The 21,946-nt window shown below is 52.2% G+C and overlaps 1 protein-coding gene across 7 annotated transcripts in view; it reads right to left on the bottom strand.

Annotated features, from left to right (window-relative positions):
* Positions 1 to 1,406: 1,406 nt before the first annotated feature.
* MGMT (O-6-methylguanine-DNA methyltransferase) overlaps positions 1,407 to 21,946 on the bottom strand; it is a 187,661-nt gene continuing 167,121 nt past the window's right edge. For 6 of the 7 annotated variants that reach the window (XM_075423933.1, XM_075423931.1, XM_075423935.1 and 3 more), the window contains 2 exons: positions 11,798 to 11,937; positions 2,085 to 2,299 (listed from right to left, as the gene is read on the bottom strand). In XM_075423933.1, the coding sequence (XP_075280048.1) occupies positions 2,171 to 2,299; positions 11,798 to 11,937 (269 nt within the window). In that variant the 3' untranslated portion in view covers positions 2,085 to 2,170. Of the gene's footprint in view, positions 2,300 to 11,797; positions 11,938 to 21,946 lie in introns of all 7 variants that reach the window. The other variant, XM_075423930.1, reaches the window with a different exon arrangement.

Below are 21,946 nucleotides of genomic sequence, written 5' to 3'. Positions count from 1 at the left end.
TATTTTTGGGTCTCTCGTTATCTCAGCCCCCGGACGCGGAACACGGAGAGCCCGGGGAAACTCGACAGGTCAGAGGAACCCAACGCCCGGCAAAAAGCTCCTTTGCCTTCTTTTCATACATACACCCAGGTGCCCATCCTTTAACGCGTTCTCCTCAGCGCTGGGCGTCCACGAACCCCCCGGGACCCCACCCGGGACCCCACCCGGGACCCCTGCCCCAGGGGAAGCCTCGGCCGCAGGGCATGGCGCGAGGGCCGGGCCCAAACCCTGCACTCTTCTGGCATTATTTTATTTCACGTGGGGTTTTTCTTGGGGGGTGTGTGCATGTTAATGATGGTTTTTGTTAATTGCTCCCGCGGTGAGCACCAGGACGCGGCCTCTCCATCCCTGCCCTTGTCCATCCTTACCCATCCCTGCCCATCCCCGCTTGTCCCTGCCTGCTCTTGCCCATCCCTACTCATCCCTGCCTGCCTTGCCCATCCCCGCCCATCCCCACCCATCCCTGCCTGCCCTTGCTTGTCCCTGTCCATCCCTGCCCATCCCTGCCTGCCCTTGCCCGTCGCTACTCATCCCTGCCCTTGCCCATCCCTGCCTGCCCTTGCCCATCCCTGCCTGCCCTTGCCCGTCCCTACTCATCCCTGCCCATCCCTACTCATCCCCGCTTGTCCCTGCCTGCCCTTGCCCGTCCCTACTCATCCCTGACCATCCCTACTCATCCCTGCCCATCCCCGCTTGTCCCTGCCTGTCCTTGCCCATCTCTACTCATCCCTGCCTGCCCTTGCCTATCCCTGTCCATCCCTGCCCGTCCCTACTCATCTCTGCCCTTGTCCATCCCTGCCTGCCTTTGCCCGTCCCTGCCCATCCCTGCCTGCCCTTGGCCATCCCTGCCCATCCCTGCCCGTCCCAGCCTGCTCCTACCCACTCCTGCCTGCCCGCCCGCCCCGCAGAACCTCGCAGCCAGAAGACGATTTTGGGGAGAACTTGGGTGTTTTTTCGCCTCGGAAAGGTCGCTGCCGCCTCAAACACCCAGCGCCCGGTGTCCCCCCGCCCGCGAAAGCAGAGCTGCGTCCCAGAGCGAGCCAACTCCGCGCGGCAGACAGCACGGGATGCAAATGTGGGAAAGGTTAAAGTTGACGTTTCCTACCCTGTTCTTTTGTCAGTAGCATGTATTATATATAAAAAAAACATAAAATACACCCAAACTGTAGATATTATAAGGCTATATTTTTATCTCGGGGTTCTGGTGACACGTACAAACCACTTGAGCTTTGCTTTCGTGGTTTATATTGCCACCAGAAACCCTTGATAAAAATACAGCTTTATATGGTACAGTTGGGTATAGTTTATTTTCTCCATACATCACATGCTGTGTTTTATTTATAAACATACACAAAGACACTTGGACATGCAAAGCAGTTTTTTTATTGAAGTATTTCTGAGATATCAATACTACTGTATTAACTAACGCGCCGTAACACAATAATTTCTCGGTTAGCAATGGCCTTTCTGAAGAGACATCTATGAAAATATGATACAACACATAAAAAAATCAGTATTTCCATGTTAGAATTTATGATTCCCATACTGAAAATTTCAGCTTCTGGTGGATCGTACTCGCAGAGAACCCTGCTCAAACCACCTCAAAATTTAGCTTTCACGTCTCCTGAATACCTGAGTCCTTTCTACAGAGAGGCCACGGGAAACAACGGCTTCGCGTAACAGAGAAATGCAAAAATCCAAAGGGAAAAAAATCAAGCGGCAGAAGGAACCGCGCCGCTGCTAAAGATGCAACCGCGACGCGCTCGTCGGCATCGCGCCCGAGCCACGCTGCTCAGACCCTTCTTCACCAGGCGCTTTCCGCGCCGCCCGCTCCCTCCTCCCTGCTCTAATGGACATTAAAAATAGAAGGAAACGGGACTGGAGATGGGAACGACCTCCACGGGCTCGGGCCGCCGCAGTCATTCTGCGCGGCATCCCCCAGGACGCAGCCCGCTGCTTGACTACAGCGGTGCCGCCGCACGCTGCGCTTCGGATGCTGCATTATATTTACACGTCACTCAAATATTTACCATTTCTCTGAATTCTGCCGGGTGCTCCGAGAGCTCGTTAGTAGCCAAGAAGCCGCGGCGGCGTGCCTTGGCCGGCTGGCAGCTGCGGCTGCGCTGCGTTGCTACGCTGACTTCTCTTTCTGGAGCTTCTCGTGCGACAGCAGCCACTCTTTCATCGGGCTTCCCGCTCCGTAGTTGCCGGTCTGGCCGCTGCTGCAGATCACCCTGTGGCAGGGTATGACAATGGCCATCTGCAGAAGAGAGGAGAGCAGGGAGGGAGCAAGGGGTGAGGCCATGGGGAGCGGTGCCTGGGGAAGGTGCCCACAGAGCCACCGTGGAACCACAGAACCATAGCATGGTTTGGGTTGGAAAGGACCTTGAAGCTTGTCTGGTTCCAACCCCCCCTGCCAGGAGCAGGGACATCTCCCACCAGACCAGGTTGCTCAGAGCTCCATCCATAGAACCACAAACCAGTTTGGGTTGAAAGGGACCTTAAAGCTCATCTGGTTCCAACCTCCCTGCCATGAGCAGGGACATTTCCCACCAGACCAGGCTGCTCAGAGCTCCATCCATAGAACCATAGACCAGTTTGTGTTGGAAGGGACCTTAAAGATCATCTGGCTCTAACCCCCCTGCCATGAGCAGGGACATCTTCCACCAGCTCAGGTTGCTCAAAGCCCCGTCCATAGAACTATAGAATGGTTTGGGTTGGAAGGGACCTCAAAGCTCATCTGGTTCCAACATCCCTGCCATGAGCAGGGACATCTTCCACCAGCTCAGGTTGCTCAAAGCCCCGTCCATAGAACTATAGAATGGTTTGGGTTGGAAGGGACCTCAAAGCTCATCTAGTTCCAACCCCCCTGCCATGAGCAGGGACATCTTCCACCAGCCCAGGTTGCTCAGAGCTCCATCCAACCTGGCCTTGAACACTGCCAGGGAGGGGGCAGCCACAGCTTCTCTGGGCAGCCTGGGCCAGTGTTTCACCACCCTCATGGGGAAGAATTTCTTCCTAATATCTCATCTCAATCTGCCCTCTTTTAGTTTAGAGCCGTCCCCCCTTGTCCTATCACTGCACCCCCTTGTGAAAAGCCCCTCTCCATCCTTCCTGTAGCTCTTTCAGGCACTGGCAGCTGCTCTAAGGTCACCCTGGAGCTTTCTCTTCTCCAGGATGAGCAGAGCAGGGACGGGGACCGAAGGAGCTGGGACACCCGTGCCGGGCCCGAGGAGGACAGCACGCTGCAGCATCAGGGCCGTGAGCCCGGCTGGGATGGTCCCGGTGATCGGATACGGCGCCCATCACGGGTGCTGAAGGCCAACCCAGCTCTTAGCGAAAAGTAAGCGTGGGCAGAAATTTTAATATATAAAAATGACGTAACGTCTTCAAAGGGTAAAGCCCGTATCCAAAACCCCGCATACAAAACTTCACACAGAACCACGTCCCTGCACGAACGCAGATTTTCCTGCCCCGGGCGCGGGGGTCTCAGCTGCCAGAGGGGGTGGCCACCTCGCAGACCTGACACGCGCAGCGGGACAGCACGGAGGCACGGGACGGCACGAGTCTCCTTCTCTGGAGATATTCAAGCCCCGCCTGGACAAGGTCCTCTACAGCCTGCTCTGGGTGACCCTGCTTGGGCAGGGGGTTGGACTGGGTGACCCACAGAGGTCCCTTCCAACCTTGTTCTGTGATTCTGTGATTCTGTGACGACCGCTCATCGCCGCCCCAGCACCAGGTGAGGCCGTATTGCTGGAGAAATCCCGACGGCGACGAGCAGCGCTGCCCGGAGGGAGCTCCCCGGCCCCCCTCGACGCGCCCCGCCGAGCGATTCCACGGCAGAACAAGGCGCCGTTCATTACTGAGCAGCCAGTCAGCCCGAAACGGGCTGGGAATTTTTCAAACCTGCAACAGGAGAGGTTTAATTCACGCCTAACCAACTTCAGAACTTTTTTCCTCGTGCCTTCCACTTTGTATCGTTTACAGCCAAATGTCACGGATCCTGGAAAATCAATGCCAGAAGTTACCTAATAGACTGATAACGCAGAGAAGCACATAAACATGTTTTTTTTTTTTTTATTTTTTATTACAGGTGATTATCATAGTTGAAGTACACACCATAAAAAATGCAATAGATCATCTCTAATCACGCCGTGTGTGTTTGGCTAACTGCATAGTAATTCGGCCGCAATGATGTAGCTGTGAAAACAGTAACTCACTACAAAGTGCAGTTTCCACAAATCTGGATATTTCAAGTCAAAAAATGCAATTTATTTCTATATAGACACACAGGCAAATTTCGTACTTTACACTGACTTGTTTTAGTCCCACGTAACAGGCACTTTGTTACAGCTCAGGCTGTGCTCGTATCTGAGTCTGGGACACACAGACCCCACAGCAGCCGGGCAGTTCCCGGCCAGACCTTCGCAAATTGGTTTTTTGGGGCGATTCTTTTGTTTTTGTCAGTAATTTCAACGGCTGAAATTTCAAATCTCCGTCTCAGCCCACAGGCTATCACATTAAATGGGAATACACGTAGGTGCTTAATGAAAAATGCTTCTAATGGCTGCTTTCTTTGGAGCTGGCAATGCCACCAGTGAATTCTGCACGCGTGACAACGCCAGTGAGCACCGGTGCAACCTCTGCTCCGTGCCCCGCCATCCCGCGCTCGGTTTACGACTTCTTCAAAGAAGTTGTTTTTTGCAAGTGTTTCTCCGTGTCGGGATTTCGCCCTCTTCCCAACCCACGCGCCCGAGCTGCCACGGGCAGGTTGGCTCCAGCAACACGGCCGTAACAACATGCTGTAAAAAATCTCCTTTGCAATTCTTTAAAAATATGTACAGTAAACCAGCGTATTCTGACGCTGAGGCTATAAATCTTGCTACAGCCAGGGGTCAAAACCTCCTCCCAGTTCCCTGCAGCCACTCAGAGGGTGCAGAGACACTGGAACCGTGCGGTCCACGTACAGGGGGATTTTGTCAAGGAGTCGACATTTTCACAGAATCCCAGAATCACAGAATAGTAGGGGTTGGAAGGGACATCTGTGGGTCACCCAGCCCAACCCCCTGCCCAAGCAGGGTCACCCAGAGCAGGCTGCACAGCACCGCGGCCAGGCGGGGCTGGAATATCTCCAGAGAAGAAGACTCCACAGCCTCCCTGGGCAGCCTGGGCCAGGGCTCCGTCACCCTCAGAGGGAAGAAGTTCTTCCTCATGTTCAGCTGGAACTTCCTCTGCTTCCGTTTGTGCCCGTTGCCCCTTGTCCTGTCGCTGGGCACCACTGGAAAGAGTCTGGCCCCGTCCTCCTGACCCCCACCCTGCAGATATTTAGAGGCATTTCTAAGGTCCCCTCTCAGCCTTCTCTTCTCCAGGCTGAACAAGCCCAGCTCCCTCAGCCTCTCCTTGTAGGAGAGATACTTTGGTCCCCTCCTCATCCTCGTAGCCCTCCACTGGACTGTCTCCAGTAGCTCCTCATCTTTCTTGAACTGGAGAGCCCAGCACTGGACACAGCACTACAGATGGGGCCTCACCAGGGCAGTGTAGAGGGGAAGGAGAACCTCCTGCTAAATTGTGCGAGAAGGTGGAAGGTGTGCCAAAGTGGAAGAAAAAAAATAAAAGGAATTTATCTTCAGGTGGCGTGAGCTGGCAGGCCGCGTCGGGTCTCGGATGTCCCCGGGTCGGTGCCGGACCCGTCGAGAAACACGGAGACGCGGAGCTGAGCCGCTCGCCACCAAGCAAGAGGAGGAGGGTTTGAAATCAATGCAGCATCAAATCAAAAAAAGAAATCAAATAAAACATTTCACACCAGGACCGTCCGAACACACGCACGGGCCCGCACGTCACCCTCCACAGCGTCGGCTACGAAAGGAAACGCGGTACAAAGGCTGCACCAGCGCTGTAATTTTAAAATATTGAATATTGCTTCAGTTTGGCTTAATTGTGGTGACAACTTTCAGGCTACTAAAATAATTAAACCTGCTAAAATTTATTAGGGCCCTAAGGACATTTTAGAGGGAGTACTACCCTAGTCTGGAGCTTTAATGCCTCGGCTACATTTAATGTAATTTTTATCAATAACCAAGCAGCTCATAATATCATAGCTCCGCTGGAATCTTCACGCTGTGAAACCTAATTCATCGAACGCGTGAATCCATCACTCACACAGACCCCACCTCGGACGCTATCAAACCTCCAAACCCACCGATTTGTCTCCAACAAAACCAACACGGAGGGGCCCCGGGATCGATGACGGAGCCCCTCTGATTCGGGCCCCAGCTGAATATTTTCTCCAACTTTGCTTTTGTTCTTCTGGGTAGAGACCCACAAGGGAAAGCGCTTGTTTTCACTCGCAGCCTCATCAATACCTAAATCCTGGGGAACAAGTGACACGGAGAAGCTGTAATCAATAGCTCCCTGTGCGTTTTTTCTTCTGGTCAAATGGTTCAGCACTCCTGACAGCCCTGACACTCCGAACATGATGCTAAATCTTTATCAGCAGCCATCTGGGTGACTGGCAGAACAAGGCTCGGGCGGTCATTAGCGCTCGTGGCGATCTGCGAATAAACGAACTCCTCGATAACGCGTTCGTTTAGAAAAAAGGCGGGGGGGGGAAAAACTCCCTGCACAAGGCATCGATCAGCTTCGGACCGCGGCTGGCGAACGCCGCCTGCAAGGGAGCGGCGCGGGGCTCCGCGCGTTAGGGGTTCTGCGTCGGAGGCCAGGGGAGCCCGACCGCCCCATTATATGGCTGATGGGCTGGAGGCCACCAGGAGGTGCCAAGCTGCCCAAGCCAGACCAGCTGGGCCGTCTGGAAACAGCTGAAACACCAGGTTACAACACACCTCAGGAAGCAACCTCTCCAAAATCCATCTGCCGCTTCGCTCGCGTCCTGCGGCTGACTCTCCCCTCTTCCCCGATGGCAGCAAACACGGCCCGGGGCCCGCGGTATTGCCACCCACCGCAGGAATTCACAGAATCCCAGCACGGCAGGGTTGGCAGGGACCTCTGTGGGTCACCCAGCCCAACCCCCTGCCCAAGCAGGGTCACCCAGAGCAGGCTGCACAGCACCGCGGCCAGGCGGGGCTGGAATATCTCCAGAGAAGGAGACTCCACAGCCTCCCTGGGCAGCCTGGGCCAGGGCTCCGTCACCCTCAGAGGGAAGAAGTTCTTCCTCGGGTTCAGCTGGAGCTTCCTGTGCCTCAGTTTGTGCCCATTGCCCCTTGTCCTGTTGCTGGGCACCACTGGAAAGAGTCTGGCCCCACTCACGCAGAAGGTGCTTCAGGACTCCACAACGTTTCAGATCCACACCTCGCACTCTTCCCCTAAAGGCCCCATCACTCCTCCCAGTTTCCAAAGTTGAAGAGGTTTTGGCTGAGTACCACCCTTGACTCCGGGCAGACCGATACCCGCACCCGGGTGTGCACCCAGCTGAGCCCAAACAGCGACGCAGCCGGAGGGGACACAAAAACCAACGCCTGCAGCTACGACTGCCGCGGCAGACGTCTTATTTAAGGCACAGCACAGTCACTTAGGATGGCCTTGGACTAATCAGCCCAACATTCGCCGTTCCCCATGAGTCTCTGTGATTCCTTTTTGATCCTCCTATACTAGTCTAATGAGATTTTTAATTGAACTTTATGGGTTCCCTTTGAGGACCACAGACCTCGCAATCAATCTGAACCGCAGTAAACTGTGTGAAGTTTCTCTTGCAAAAGGTGAGCCGTCCCCACCATGTCCTTGGCATAAATTGAGGCGAAGATGTCGCATCTTTCAGCCGCTGCTTGGCACCTATTCCACCTTCTCATAAAGTTGAAGGTCATCGTATGAATTACTGGAAGCGACCCAACTACAAAGGGAAACCTGTGGAACGTGCGCTACCAAAATTAAAGAGCAACCCCTGATCTGCAGAACGAAGAAACGCTCTGGTAGTTTGTGGGAAAAGGCGAGATTTGCAATTTTATCATCACGTTTGAGCGACAAAGCAATGCCAGGTTTGGGTTTGTTTCAAACGCTCATTTTTACTGTCATTACTATCCTCAGTAACTCACGCTTATGATTTAGTCATCACGTTTGTAATTTGCTCCTTTAACCACAGGCAGCGTCTCAAGGTGCAAACGTATCGCGATTTTGCTCTCGCACAGCCTCTGCAGCAAGCATTAACAGAAGTATTCGTTTTATTCCACACTCGCAATAAGAGCATTCACTAGTTTCAGCTTCTCTCCTGTGAGCAAAAATCACTAATCTGCTGCTTAACAAAACATCGCATTTCTGCAAGAATTTTGTAGCGATCGCTCCTCAGGCCCAGAGGTTCCACCCCGAAGCTCGCGCTGCAGACGTAGCGGCTGCGAACGCCGCAGCTCTCCGCGTCCTGCGCCGCCACGCGAGCGACGCTGCAGCTCGGGTGACGTGTTCAGCTTAAAGAACTGCTCAGTTAGATTCAGAGCTCAACAGCTCACCTGATAAACACCCTGCGAGCGTGCGTATACACGGACGAGGTTCACGGGCATCCTGCAGCTCTACGCAGGGAGCGCGCTACCACCTCAACTCACATAATCACAGAATCACAGAATGGTCGGGGTTGGAAGGGCCCTCTGTGGGTCACCCAGCCCAACCCCCTGCCCAAGCAGGGTCACCCAGAGCAGGCTGCAGAGGACCTTATCCAGGCGGGTCTGGAATATCTCCAGAGAAGGAGACTCCACAGCCTCCCTGGGCAGCCTGGGCCAGGGCTCCGTCACCCTCAGAGGGAAGAAGTTCTTCCTCATGTTCAGCTGGAGCTTCCTCTGCTTCAGTTTGTGCCCGTTGCCCCTTGTCCTGTTGCTGGGCACCACTGGAAAGAGTCTGTCCCCGTCCTCCTGACACCCACCCTGCAGATATCTGTAAGCATATATTAGGTCCCCTCTCAGCCTTCTCTTCTCCAGGCTGAACAAGCCCAGCTCCCTCAGCCTTTCCTCGTAGGAGAGATGTTCCAGTCCCCTCACCATCCTTGTAGATGTCTAATGGGTTTAGGCTTCGAAGCTCCATAAAGAAGTACACCCTGATATTTTAAGGGTATATCAGATTTTCCTATGAAACGGCTCACATGAGCAGTATCAAGCTACGTTTCTTCAACACACCGTACTGTACTTGACCATGCAAGCTATTTTAATATGACAGAATGCTTTCCAATATAATACGGTGTACACTAAGCTAAGGCCATACAATGCAAACCTACAGGAAACAGTTCTCAAAGACTGACAATACAGTGTTGTGCAAAAGGATCTGTAATTGCTATCGCCTAGAAATGTACCCGGCTTTGCCCTCAGGCTGCAGTGGAGCAGCAGCATCCCAAGTAGCGGTAACAGCAGGTTGCGGTGTGAAAATTCCTGCTTTTTCCCCTGTGAGGAGGGATGAAAATAGTTCTGAAAATACACAGCAAAGCTACTGCAATTTTTTTTTTTAAATGGGGTGTTATCTTATTATTCTTATTTCCCGTCCCACACTACGGCTGCAGTGTTTTCTGTCCCCAGCAGAAAATTTTTAAGCATATTATAGATAATAATGTATAGCTTTAGGGAAAAGGAGCTATAGTAATATAATACCTCCCCAATATTTCATAACAGAAAGCTGATGATAAAAAAAATCAGTACTGTAATGAGAGCCCTGCCCATTCCAAACCACGTTTTTAACACAAAACATCTCATGTTTTAGTCTGTAATGTCATGCATATTCCACACGCATGGCCCTTGTGCACGTCAGTGTCAGCCCCTAGTCACTGTGTCCCTCCTCTGTCCCAGGCAGATCTTCATGTGGTCCTTCAGCCCTACGAGCCACAACAGGCAGGCTGGCTACGCATAACGCAGGTTGATTTTATGAATGAGGTGAAACAGGAGGAGAACACGTGCCACCGCAAAAACCCCGCACCTTGGTTATTTCTACAGGTAAAGCCACCCGGTCTTGTGAAAACAGGTTTTCTAACCCACTTTGCAACTACAGGTTGCAGTCTCGTACGCCCCTTATTAGAGAAAATACTGAGAGGACTGAAGGTAAAAACAAGCCAGGAGGTCAAAGCTTAGGGCAGGAACAACGCCGGAGAAGAGGCGAGGAGCTGGGCTATGGAAAGGCACACGCTGCTCAGGGCAAGCAGTAATGAGGAAAGGCTGTTGAAGAACGGCCAAAAAGGCCGCCATGACATCAACAGAAATCAAAGAGGGTTGTTTTTCTTTTTGAACAGGCGAGTAGCGAGGGAACGCACGTGCAGAGACAGCTGGCGTGGCCTCCTCTTCACCAGCTTTAGCTCGCGGAGCTAAAGCTCCACGCCCCGCGCTGCCGGAGCCCCCTCCTCCTCCTCCGTCACCATGCCAGGTCTCACCCCGCAGACAGGGCTTTTGCAGTCCCAAGCCCAGATGGAGCAGGCTTCGGGCACTGAACCGCCTCTCCCTCCAGCCCAGGACGGGGCTCCTGGCGCGGGACCCCCGCCCAGCCACCCTTGGGTACGCGACCCGCTGACCCCCGCCAGCTTCACTTGCACCCATCGGTGTGATGCTCGTGGGTGAACACAGCTGGAAATCTAAACCTGGACAGCTACCAGGGGAAGATAATTACTGGGAAGACAGAAAACGAGGCCAAGTACCATAACGTCCTGTTCTTCCCCAACTCACAGCCCTACCCTGGAGCGCTGCTCCTTTCAGCTGGTTGAAGTTCAGGTAACTCACCTATATCTAATGGAGAAATGCCATTTACAGCTGGTCTGGAGCACACAGGGAAAAAAAACATATTGACAACTAGGGATTTGAGTCAAACGTGTACCCTTCCCCTCTGCTCTGCCCTAGTGAGGCCCCATCTGCAGTGCTGTGTCCAGTTCTGGGCTCCCCACTTCAAGAAAGATGAGGAGCTACTGGAGAGAGTCCAGCGGAGGGATACGAGGATGAGGAGGGGACTGGAGCATCTCTCCTACGAGGAAAGGCTGAGGGAGCTGGGCTTGTTCAGCCTGGAGAAGAGAAGGCTGAGAAGGGACCTTAGAAATGCCTCTAAATATCTGCAGGGGGGGGGTCAGGAGGATGGGGCCAGACTCTTTCCAGTGGTGCCCAGCGACAGGACAAGGGGCAACGGGCACAAACTGGAGCAGAGGAAGTTCCAGCTGAAGATGAGGAAGAACTTCTTCCCTCTGAGGGTGACAGAGCCCTGGCCCAGGCTGCCCAGGGAGGCTGTGGAGTCTCCTTCTCTGGAGATATTCCAGCCCCGCCTGGCCGCGGTCCTGTGCAGCCTGCTCCGGGTGACCCTGCTTGGGCAGGGGGTTGGGCTGGGTGACCCACAGAGGGCCCTGCCAACCCCGAACACTCTGGGATTCTGTGTGATTCTGTGACCTACGTGATTTAAAATCCCCCCTCTTCCACAGTTTTAAGACACGCAGCCATGCCAGAGAGCACAGCCTGCTGTTAGCACAGCCCCACCTACTCACACCCTGCCAAACTGCGGTCCGTGTCGGGGGATAACAGACTTCCCTCGCCTGAGAACACAGAAGAAAGTTTGCCAACAACAAAATGCATAGAGGCTGACGAATTAAAAGAAGCGCAATGTTTCCTTTTCAAACCTAACGCCATGAACGGTAGGGAATAAATCACATTAAACTGGGTACTGCTGATTAAAAACACTTACTGACCTTCTTACTCATGGCAGACCAGTTTTCATAGCAGATAAATTTAATCTAATGACATTTAGCCCCCAAAGCTCTCTAAACCCACCACCTTCCATCAGCTTTTAAATAAAGTTGAGGCGAACTTACAGGATTGCTCCTCATCGCTCCTCCCACCGCTCTCGCCGCTCTGCTGTTGCCCGCGAGCGCTGCTAATTGCTTGTAGGACACGGCCTCTCCAAACTTCACGTCCCTCAACAGGGTCCACAGCACTTGGCTGGTGAACGACTCTGCAAAGAAGACGAAGCGAGCACTGTTGGCATGAACGGCTGGAAAAAACCAAGCTGAACCGCCCAAAGAACCCAACGCAAAGCAGAGTCTCAGCAGCAGCTTTCTGATTTAAATTTAAACAGCCCCGACGCACTGTCCTGTTATTGTATCCTGTATTACTACATTTGAATACACGGTTATTAGAGAGAGCGCTTCAAGTAACCGATCACTATAAAAAAGGATTTAAGGCTTTGATTTTCCTATATTTTTAATTTGCTTCAAGTACAATTATCCTGTTAACTCATACAATGTGGTTTTTTCCATTAAATTGGCAGAGTATAAATTAGCATAGAGTCAAATTGAAAAGGGGAGAAATCACCGGCTCTACCTATTTCACAAAGCCCTCGCACCTCCAGCTAATTTCCAGCTTCAGCTGGGACGGGTGGCAGCAGCAGCCCTGGAGCCAGCGGGCTCGCTATTACCCTGGCTGACTGCATTTTACGGCCGAGCCCCCCGAGCCACCGCTCAGCACTGCAGACCCTACAGAACGTCAGGACTGGCGGTGACCTTGAGCGTATGGCGCATCCTCCACGACACGGGGCTGTGGAAAAAAAAAAAAAATCACGTGTCTTCCATTATTTTAATTTTAATTCACCAGCAAATTGCTTCTAAGTGTTCCAATCGTGGAAATAATGAATACGGAAATGCATTAGGGCCAGCTTTCAGGGTTTTTACCTTCCCAGCCCAGGATTATTTCACTAAAGCAAAACCGATCGTCGCGTTTGGATTTTAGTTGGGTTGAACACCTACTGCTCTTCCAAGGCTCTTGTAAAACCTTTGAAGATCTGACTAGTGAATAACTTACTGAGAGGAGCGGGCTGGTGCATAAAAAAAAAAAAGGAAAAAAAAAAGCAAGGAAAAGCGACCCCGTCTCCCAGCTGAGAGCTTCAGCCTCCTGCTCTGGCAAAGAAACAAACCGATTAAAAACATTTTCTTTCTTCAGTTGTCAAAACAGACATTGATTACGTTACATAGGAACACAGCGAAACGTGATTTTGTTCTTAAAGGAAACCCATCCACCATTATGTGTGTGTTAAATAATAAAAATCACTTCTTAACTGAAGGGAACGATAATCACTTCATTGAAAAAATCTGTTTAGTCTTTATTATAACATTAAGCAAATTAAACATCAGCATAATCCAGGTGATACGAGAAAAGGGTCATCAAAGAAATTAACTTTGTTGTTCATTAATTTACATGGATTAGCAGAGGGCAAAGAGATAGCAAATCTGCTCTAGTTTTTTATGATATAATTTCAAACTGTACACCATTTGTGGCAGTAGGGTGACTTTGGGGTTAATCAGACTGATTTGTCCTTTTAATTGCTTTCTATTCAAAGAAAATTCATTAGATAATGTTCTCTTCAAAATTCATGAATCAATTTAACTGAAGAAACCACATTAACAGCTTTGGGTTCATTAGCACAAGCAGTTGTGTTACTGGCTGATTGCTAGGAGGGTTTCCTTAGGCAAACAGATTTTGTTTACTGTGATTTCTCCAGCAAGGTTTATTTCAAATCAAATCGTTACTACTTATTTTTTTTAACCTTCTTTTTAATCCGGCAAGATGAGAGTTAACCTCGCCTGCTCAGGGGTCTCGGGGAATTACTGCCTGATGTCATCTTTTAAATCAACGAGACGCAGCAACTGCACGCTGCTGGGGCCCGAGTCCAAAAAATCCCCTTTTCTGCCCTTGTTTTTGGCAGGGGAGGCAGTGGGCTGGGACCTGACGGACCCGGGACGTTGGGAAACCCGTAGCAAGGAGAAGCAGCCCGCGCTGGAGCACCCGCGGGAGCACGGGGCGGCTCCAGCCCCCCCAGCAACACCAGCACCGTGCCGAGCGATGCCCAAATTACTGAGCACCTCTGAACCCCCAGAAGAGGGACAGGGATTATCCTCCTCTGACAAGCAGGGGCAGAGATTATCCTCCTTCCAGAGCCGCCGTACATTTTTCACCGGAGAGTATCTACTGCTCCTGCACCCGCATAAAACACTCCAAGTTATGGCTCGAAAGAATGAAATATTTAGCGATCATGCACATCATTTTATAAATGTATCTGAAAACTCCATTTCATCCTGTAGGGAGCAAATGCATTAATTAGTTTAAGCAGCTCTACGAGACAGTGCCAAATACTGTTATTAAACTGTCTGCAAGTGTGAGTGCCTGTGAGCATCACCTGCCCAAATGAGATGGCTGAACTTTCACCAATTTTCAGCGCGTGCCAATATTTGACGCTCTTAAATATCATTATGAAGTGCTGTAAAATATGCCCATAAAAATTAACGGACGCCAATTCTCTCGTTATCTCCATACCTCCGCGAGCTGCGGATGCCTGCGCCATTCCGGAGCGGCAGACGCCAGCAGAGCGATGGCTCAACGGAGCCACATCCTACGAGTGGGTGTGTCCGAGGTTTTCTCCTTCCTCTGCACCCACCTACGGCGCGCGCTGCGCCGCTGCCAGCAAAGATGCTCACTCCAGGCGACCCGGCTCTGGACTGTCCTCTTGCCAAGGAACACGGGTTATGGCCAACGCCGAGCAACCAGTGCTGCCAGATGCTGTTTCCCATTTAAGCGATCAATAATTTGTCAGATTTTACATGAAAAAGCACACTTCACCAGTTCCCACCGGGAGCTGGAGCTGCACTGGGAAGGCAGGGGTGAAGGTGGACTGAAAGCTGGGGAAGGGAGAGACCTGTGACTGAGTTGGGCTTCCAAGTCTCCAAAGCCCTCAGGACCCGTTCCCACCTCCAGCTACCATGTTCGTAGCACCCAGGGACCACAGAGGTCCTGGGGAGGGTGTCCTGGAATCACAGAATGGGTTGCAAGGGACCTTTACAGGCCTTCTAGTCCAAGCCCCCTGCAGTGAGCAGGAACATCTTCAAGGCATCTTCAAGGCTCTTCTCAGAGCCCCGTCCAACCTGACCATGAATGTTCCCAGGGACGGGGCATCGACCATCTCTCTGGGCAACCTGTGCCAGCGTTTCACCACCCTCATCATAAAAAATGTCTTCCTTACATCCAGTCTGAATCTCCCCTCTTTTAGTTTAAAGCCATCACCCCTTGTCCCGTCGCAACTGGCCCTGCTAAAAAGCCTGTCCCCATCTTTCCCACAAGCCCCCTTTCAGCACTGGAAGGCTGCGATAAGCTCTCCCTGGAGCCTCCTCTCCAAGCTGAGCAGCCCTTATTTAACAACAGACGAGGAGTGAATGACTTCTTGGCTGCTCTCCTCCCACGGCCATCACCGCTGCGTCAGGCGCTGGCCAGACACCCTGTCACTGCGCGTTACCACCAGCCCTGCCACCCTCCTGGTGAACCGGCAAAGCAAGGCACCGTCGCGCCGAGAGTGACTGCGCCAGCGCTGACCTGAAATTAATATTTTCAGATAAGTTATAGCCCCTAAAAGGGCGGATTTACCCTGAACGTGCTGCTAATGCCCAAATGCTTCCGAGGTCACCTGCGACCGCCCGCTAGGCTTGAATTCTCCACACAAACACGTCGTGCCCGCAGGGATAACGGAGTGAAAATCGAGTTTCCGTTAACACCAGCTGTATCCTAACTTTCTGCAGCGCAGCTAAAGGTGGCAATAGGAGATGAAGCCACCTGCTGCTGCCTGATCGGGCTCCCTTTGAATCCCTTCGGTCAACGGGGCTTAGAGACGGACCGGTTTTTAACTTCTCCTCAACACCGACTGCTGGGAAAGTTCATTTTTCTATTTGGTGTTTGGTTTGGGTTGGTTTTTTTTTCCCTGAGGGTTTTCACAAATCACAGAATCCCAGCATGGCAGGGTTGGAAGGGACCTCTGTGGGTCCCCCAGCCCAACCCCCTGCCCAAGCAGGGTCACCCAGAGCAGGCTGCACAGCACCGCGGCCAGGCGGGGCTGGAATATCTCCAGAGAAGGAGACTCCACAGCCTCCCTGGGCAGCCTGGGCCAGGGCTCCGTCACCCTCAGAGGGAAGAAGTTCTTCCTCGGGTTCAGCTGGAACTTCCTCTGCTTCAGTTTGTGCCCGTTGCCCCTTGTCCTGTCACTGGGCACCACTGAAAAGAGTCTGGCCCCATCCTCCTGACCCCCACCAGGTACAAACTCCCACCCCTTCTCAGCAGCTTCCTCACAGCTTGGCCGGGGGAGTGCACAGACAACTTTCTTGTTTGTTTTTTACACTTAGCAGTTTTCACTGTTATTACTATTGGTGGAAAAAAAAACACCCAAGCATAACACTTCAATACTCCAGTTTCTCTACAAAGCAGCAGTCCCCACAGCAGTGTGAGCTTCCACCTCCTCCAGAAAACTTCAGCTTGGCTCTCGGACCTCGGAAGAACAGACTGGTATGGACACCACAGAGCTGCCACTGACAACGGGCAACTGCCTGAACAGTTCCTGCAAGCAAGAGGGCTCATTTTTAGCACAAGAGGGCTCATTTTTAGCACTTCTGAACCTCTTCACTCTTACGTAGGCTCTTCAAGCCGTATTAAGCGTGTCACCTGAACAGCAATCTGAACGCTAACAGTCCCCGCTGCCCGACCCCGGGCTGAGCCAGCAAGAGGCGTGGGGAAGAGAGAAAGGCTTCTCTCCGTCTCTTAACTGTTTCATTACATTTTTCTCTTGTTACGAGGCAGATGAAGAAACGCTTTTCTTCCCTTTCACAATGGTTGCAAGTCCCTGGCCATTGGTATTCTACGGTAAAAACAACAATTATAGGTTGCTACTAAAGGATTGCTGGGAATACAGATTAGACAGTACGGTGACACCGTATCCCATAAAATAGTCCAAACATCCCACTGCAACAGAGACGAAGGCTTGCTTAAAATCAGGGATGCTGCAATGATCTTGCCAAAATCATTGAGAAAAGACTATGAACTTCTCCTGTTGCTGCCTGCATGTGTGATATTGGTGTATCATAGAGACAGAACGTGCCTAACTGAACATAATAACGTTCAACTTTACCTTTATGGTGGGTTAAATAGCTGAACCAAGGCAAAGAGCTTGGCCATTTTGATCGACCACGCTTTAGGAGTGAAGATGCAAAAATAATCTAATTATTTTAAAGTATCTATTACTGACTTTATATAATCCATCATCAACTTTATAATTAAAAAATGTATTGATAAAAATGAAAGCAGCAAAACTTCCAACAAAACCATATTTCATATTAACAGGTAAACAATGGCGGGATCAGACAAGTGTTTACCTGAATTCCACCTCCAGCTAGCCCAAGACCTCGCAGAGCACCTCTGTGCCTGTTCTTTTGGATACAGAGTCAGACAAAAGTTCTTGAGCTAAAACCATGGCAATTCCATTTACAAGACGCAGATGGAAAGCAAATCCCCTGCCTCAAAAGCACTGGCCTAAAAATGTCTTTTTTTAACGTTTTTCTGAAAAAACTTTCTTGCAGACTACAGTTCATACGCTCATCAGGTCTGCTCCTGGTCACAGACACACAAGACCTCACACATTTCCTTCTTCTCCTAAGGTTCACTTCTGAGCTCGTACTCGTAGTCTGCTCAAGGTTCCTACTCGATCTCTGCTCAGCCTTGACTCCAGCTGAGGTCTCTCCCACCCCTCCAAACCAGCGACTGCTCGTACACCATCGCTGCTGCACTGGCCCTCTCCCACCATCGCTGCACGACCGCATCGCTCAGACAGCTCAGGCAACAGTTTTCCACGCTCTGTCCTATTTACCATCGCATTGAATTAGCTAAATTCGTATTTATACCTGAAACACAGCACTTTCATATCATGCAGACCCGACCTGGTGGCACTGCCGGTCCAGGACAGAGCCACGGGCAGCACACCTCCGCTGCGGATGAACCACGCTTCTTCATATTTTCATTTATTTACTTTATTATCTCTCTCCAGCGCATCCCCGCAGCATGGACAGTAACGACTTTGTTCTTGTGTTTCCAGGGCATTTGTCTGTGGCAAAACTAAAGGAGTTACAGCCTGCTCTGGGTGACCCTGCTTCAGGAGGGGGTTGGACTGGGCGACCCACAGAGGTCCCTTCCAACCCCGACCATTCTGTGACTCTGTGATTCTGTGAGTGATAATCCTTGAAAATGTGTTTTTCCCCAGCAGAGAAAACATTCTATGTTCATCCTACATTTATCCGCAGACAGAATCACACAGAATCACAGAATGGTCAGGGTTGGCAGGGCCCTCTGTGGGTCACCCAGCCCAACCCCCTGCCCAAGCAGGGTCACCTACAGTAGGCTGTAGATGACCTTGTCCAGGCGGGTCTTGAATATCTCCAGAGAAGGAGACTCCACAACCTCCCTGGGCAGCCTGGGCCAGGGCTCCGTCACCCTCAGAGGGAAGAAGTTCTTCCTCATGTTCAGGTGGAACTTTCTCTGCTTCAGTTTGTGCCTGTTGTCCCTTGTCCTGTTGCTGGGCACCACTGGAAAGAGTCTGGCCCCGTCCTCCTGACACCCACCCTGCAGATATCTGGAAGTATATATTAGGTCCCCTCTCAGCCTTCTCTTCTCCAGGCTGAACAAGCCCAGCTCCCTCAGCCTCTCCTCATAGGAGAGATGCTCCTGTCCCCTCCTCATCCTCGTAGCCCTCCGCTGGACTCTCTCCAGTAGCTCCTCATCTTTCTTGAACTTTGCCCACAGAACTGGCACCCACTCAAGCAGACGCCCTGAAGCGCTCAGACATTCGTGGGCACCGACGCGGCCGAAGCCCCCCGCTCCCTCGACGCAGCCTCCTCGCTGGACCAGAGCCTCCCGCAGACCCCGCCGCTGCCCCAGCGCAAGCCCCGCACCACCTCTTCTGCCGTTTTCTGAATACGGCTCTGCCGATATGGCTGCATGAGCGAACACTTGGTGGAACTCCAGAGACCAGCTCGTGCGTGTCGGGCAGCCCACGCTAAAACCACGAGGGTACCCCCGAGCGTCTGGCGACGTGGCCCAGGCGCTCGCCCACAGCGCTTTTCCAGCTTTTACCTATCGCCTCTGCACGCACGCCTTTGCAATGTGTATGGTAATAATAAACTATAAACGCAACTATAATTTCATAAACTGTGTCACTTCAGTGAAAAACGTACCAGGATGCTTTCTTTTTACATCGATGACGTTCACGTTGGCGCGCGCTCAGCGGCCGGGCTATGTTCAAACCCAATTAACGGGAGCTGGTCCTGCTCTGCAGCTGAACACAGTTTCCAACGCAGCTCCCCTCAGACTGCTGCAGGGGCTGTGGGGCCAAATTCTATCCTTAGCAGCAAGGAACTCTCCCTGGACCTCAACCAGCAGTATTTCTGCAGGTTAAACTCCCTGGAAGTCAGTGGGTGTTTTACTCCAGCGGTAACTGATATTCTGACCCATTTTTTTGTGCCGTAGCCTTAATAGCAGCATTTTATGCGCTTGCAAGAGCAGAACTATAACTTTAGAGCTGATGGAAATGAGGAGTTTGATGCTCAGCACCAGCCCTTTACATCCCCTGTCCGTGGCACTTCCAAATTCAAAGCCAGGCAAGGTTTTACGCAACCTAACGACTCGTTAAGCATTAGCAACTTCATCTACGCTAAATATCCACGTCAGACCTTGCAGACCACGACGTCCCTGAACAGGCTGGGGCTGGCTTTGGAAGATGGAGGACACTGCAAAGCACCAGACAACTCCAACTGCTGCCGTGGCCCGCGCCGCAGCATCACAGAATCAGAAAATCACAGAATAGTAGGGGTTGGAAGGGATCTCTGTGGGTCATCTAGTCCAACCCCCCTGCTGAAGCAGGGTCACCTACAGCAGGCTGCACAGGACCTTGTCCAGGCGGGTCTTGAATATCTCCAGAGAAGGAGACTCCACAACCTCCCTGGGCAGCCTGTTCCAGTGCATGTTCCAGCATCCCCCGCCAGGTGCTCGGTGCGGCCGTTGGCAGCCACAGCACAGCCCAGCGAAGCAGCCTCTCAGCTGCAGGTAACACCACAAGCTGAGGCTGCTCCAAGAGAGCAGAACAAACGCTTGGGATGAAGGGACAGAGAAAATACCCGTCTCTTCCCAGCCAACAGAACGTGGCAGGCAAGTCTCACATTGCAGAAGGGATGGAATTCAGTCATAAAACCAATTTATTTTACTCTGATGCCAGTTCTATCCTGAGAATCCATCGCATTTTCCTGCATTCAGATTTCCTGACCACACCTGTACTCCGAGATCTGGAGAGCCTTCTCCTCCTCGGCATTACCTCCTTGCGTTCCCTTTTTTCCCCGCCACTACCCCACCTGCAGCTGGGCCCAACGATGCTGAATCAGACCATGAACAGAAGTGTCTTTCTTTAACTGCTGTTACTGACCTGTAACGATCTGCTCGATGGGCAGCAGAGGTAGGTCCCATGACACAGGAGGTACCTCCGCATGGAAGAACTTCTTCCCTCTGAGGGCGACGGAGCCCTGGCCCAGGCTGCCCAGGGAGGCTGTGGAGTCTCCTTCTCTGGAGATATTCCAGACCCTCCTGGACGCGGTGCTGTGCAGCTGCTCTGGGTGACCCTGCTTGGGCAGGGGGTTGGACTGGGTGACCCACAGAGGTCCCTGCCAACCCCAACCATGCTGGGATTCCGTGATTCTATGTCTCAGCCTCTTGCGAGTCCCCGTGGGGGGAAAACCCCCAGTCCCCTCTCCTGTTTTGATCAATCAAGGTGTGCCACTGTGAATTCTAGAGCTGGGAAGTTCAGAGGAATAAAACGTGTAAACGATTCCTCTCAGTCATGGCGGCTCGGTCTGCTGGAGCCCAGGGCTCACCCCGCCGCTTGGGATGGCAGCCTCCTCCCGGCTGAAAGCAAACAGGTAACCTCCCTCCACTGGGAACCCAACCAAACAAGGGCCAGGTGGGGTGAAAAAGACGGCAAAAATGTTTAATAAATAGTTTCTCCCAGAGTTTCTCACCACCCAAGCCGTTTCAGCACACAGCGGGAGGCAACGACTCCCCACCCCATCGCTGTTCTGCCCCAACCTCTCCCGCACCGCCGCCGCCTGATCGCTTCACCGCTGCTGGACGTCCAACGCCGCCGCACTTCCCACACGCACAAATAATTCCAATCAACGTCCAAGGGATAAAAAAGCCTCCAGGTTGCATCTTCCCCGTTTCAGCCACAGAGCAGACTGAGTCAGTGGGTACCGCGCAGAGCCAAGGCCGTACCCGCTCACTCCAGGCATCCAGGAAGCCCGGCCAGACTCCGCATTACTGCACTCTCGTGAGTATAAATGCTCTGACAATCTTGGTCCCACCTCATCCTGCCGGGCCATGTCGCAGCACCAGCCTCTGCATCCGAGCTCCTTCTCCGGCGGAGGTGCGGGCGAGCGATGGGCTCTCCCCAGGTAAGGCTCAGCCGGGCAGAGCAACCACCCCCGCAGCAACAGCCGTGTTTCACATCTTCACAGAATCACAGAATCCCAGCATGGTCTGGGTTGGCAGGGACCTCTGTGGGTCACCCAGCCCAAGCCCCTGCCCAAGCAGGGTCACCCAGAGCAGGCTGCACAGCACCGCGTCCAGGCGGGGCTGGAATATCTCCAGAGAAGGAGACTCCACAGCCTCCCTGGGCAGCCTGGGCCAGGGCTCCGGCACCCTCAGAGGGAAGTTGTTCTTCCTCATGTTCAGCTGGAGCTTCCTCTGCTTCAGTTTGTGCCCGTTGCCTCTTGTCCTGTCACTGGGCACCACTGGAAAGAGTCTGGCCCCGTCCTCCTGACCCCCACCCTGCAGATATTTAGAGGCATTTCTGAGGTCCCCTCTCAGCCTTCTCTTCTCCAGGCTGAACAAGCCCAGCTCCCTCAGCCTCTCCTCGTAGGAGAGATGCTCCAGTCCCCTCACTATCCTCATAGCCCTCCGCTGGACTCTGTCAAGTCTTGCTCAAGTCAATTGTTTTAACATCTCCTTTACTTTTAAAAAAAGTGAAAAACGCTTGTAAAAGTTAAATAATTGAGCACAAAAAGTTATTTATATAGCTTTTCTAGACGAGAAATGCCTGAAAACATACATACTAAACATGC

Source organism: Opisthocomus hoazin, chromosome 6 (genome assembly GCF_030867145.1).
Source record: "Opisthocomus hoazin isolate bOpiHoa1 chromosome 6, bOpiHoa1.hap1, whole genome shotgun sequence".
Lineage (NCBI taxonomy): Eukaryota > Metazoa > Chordata > Aves > Opisthocomiformes > Opisthocomidae > Opisthocomus > Opisthocomus hoazin.
This window is presented reverse-complemented; position numbering and strand designations above follow the sequence as displayed.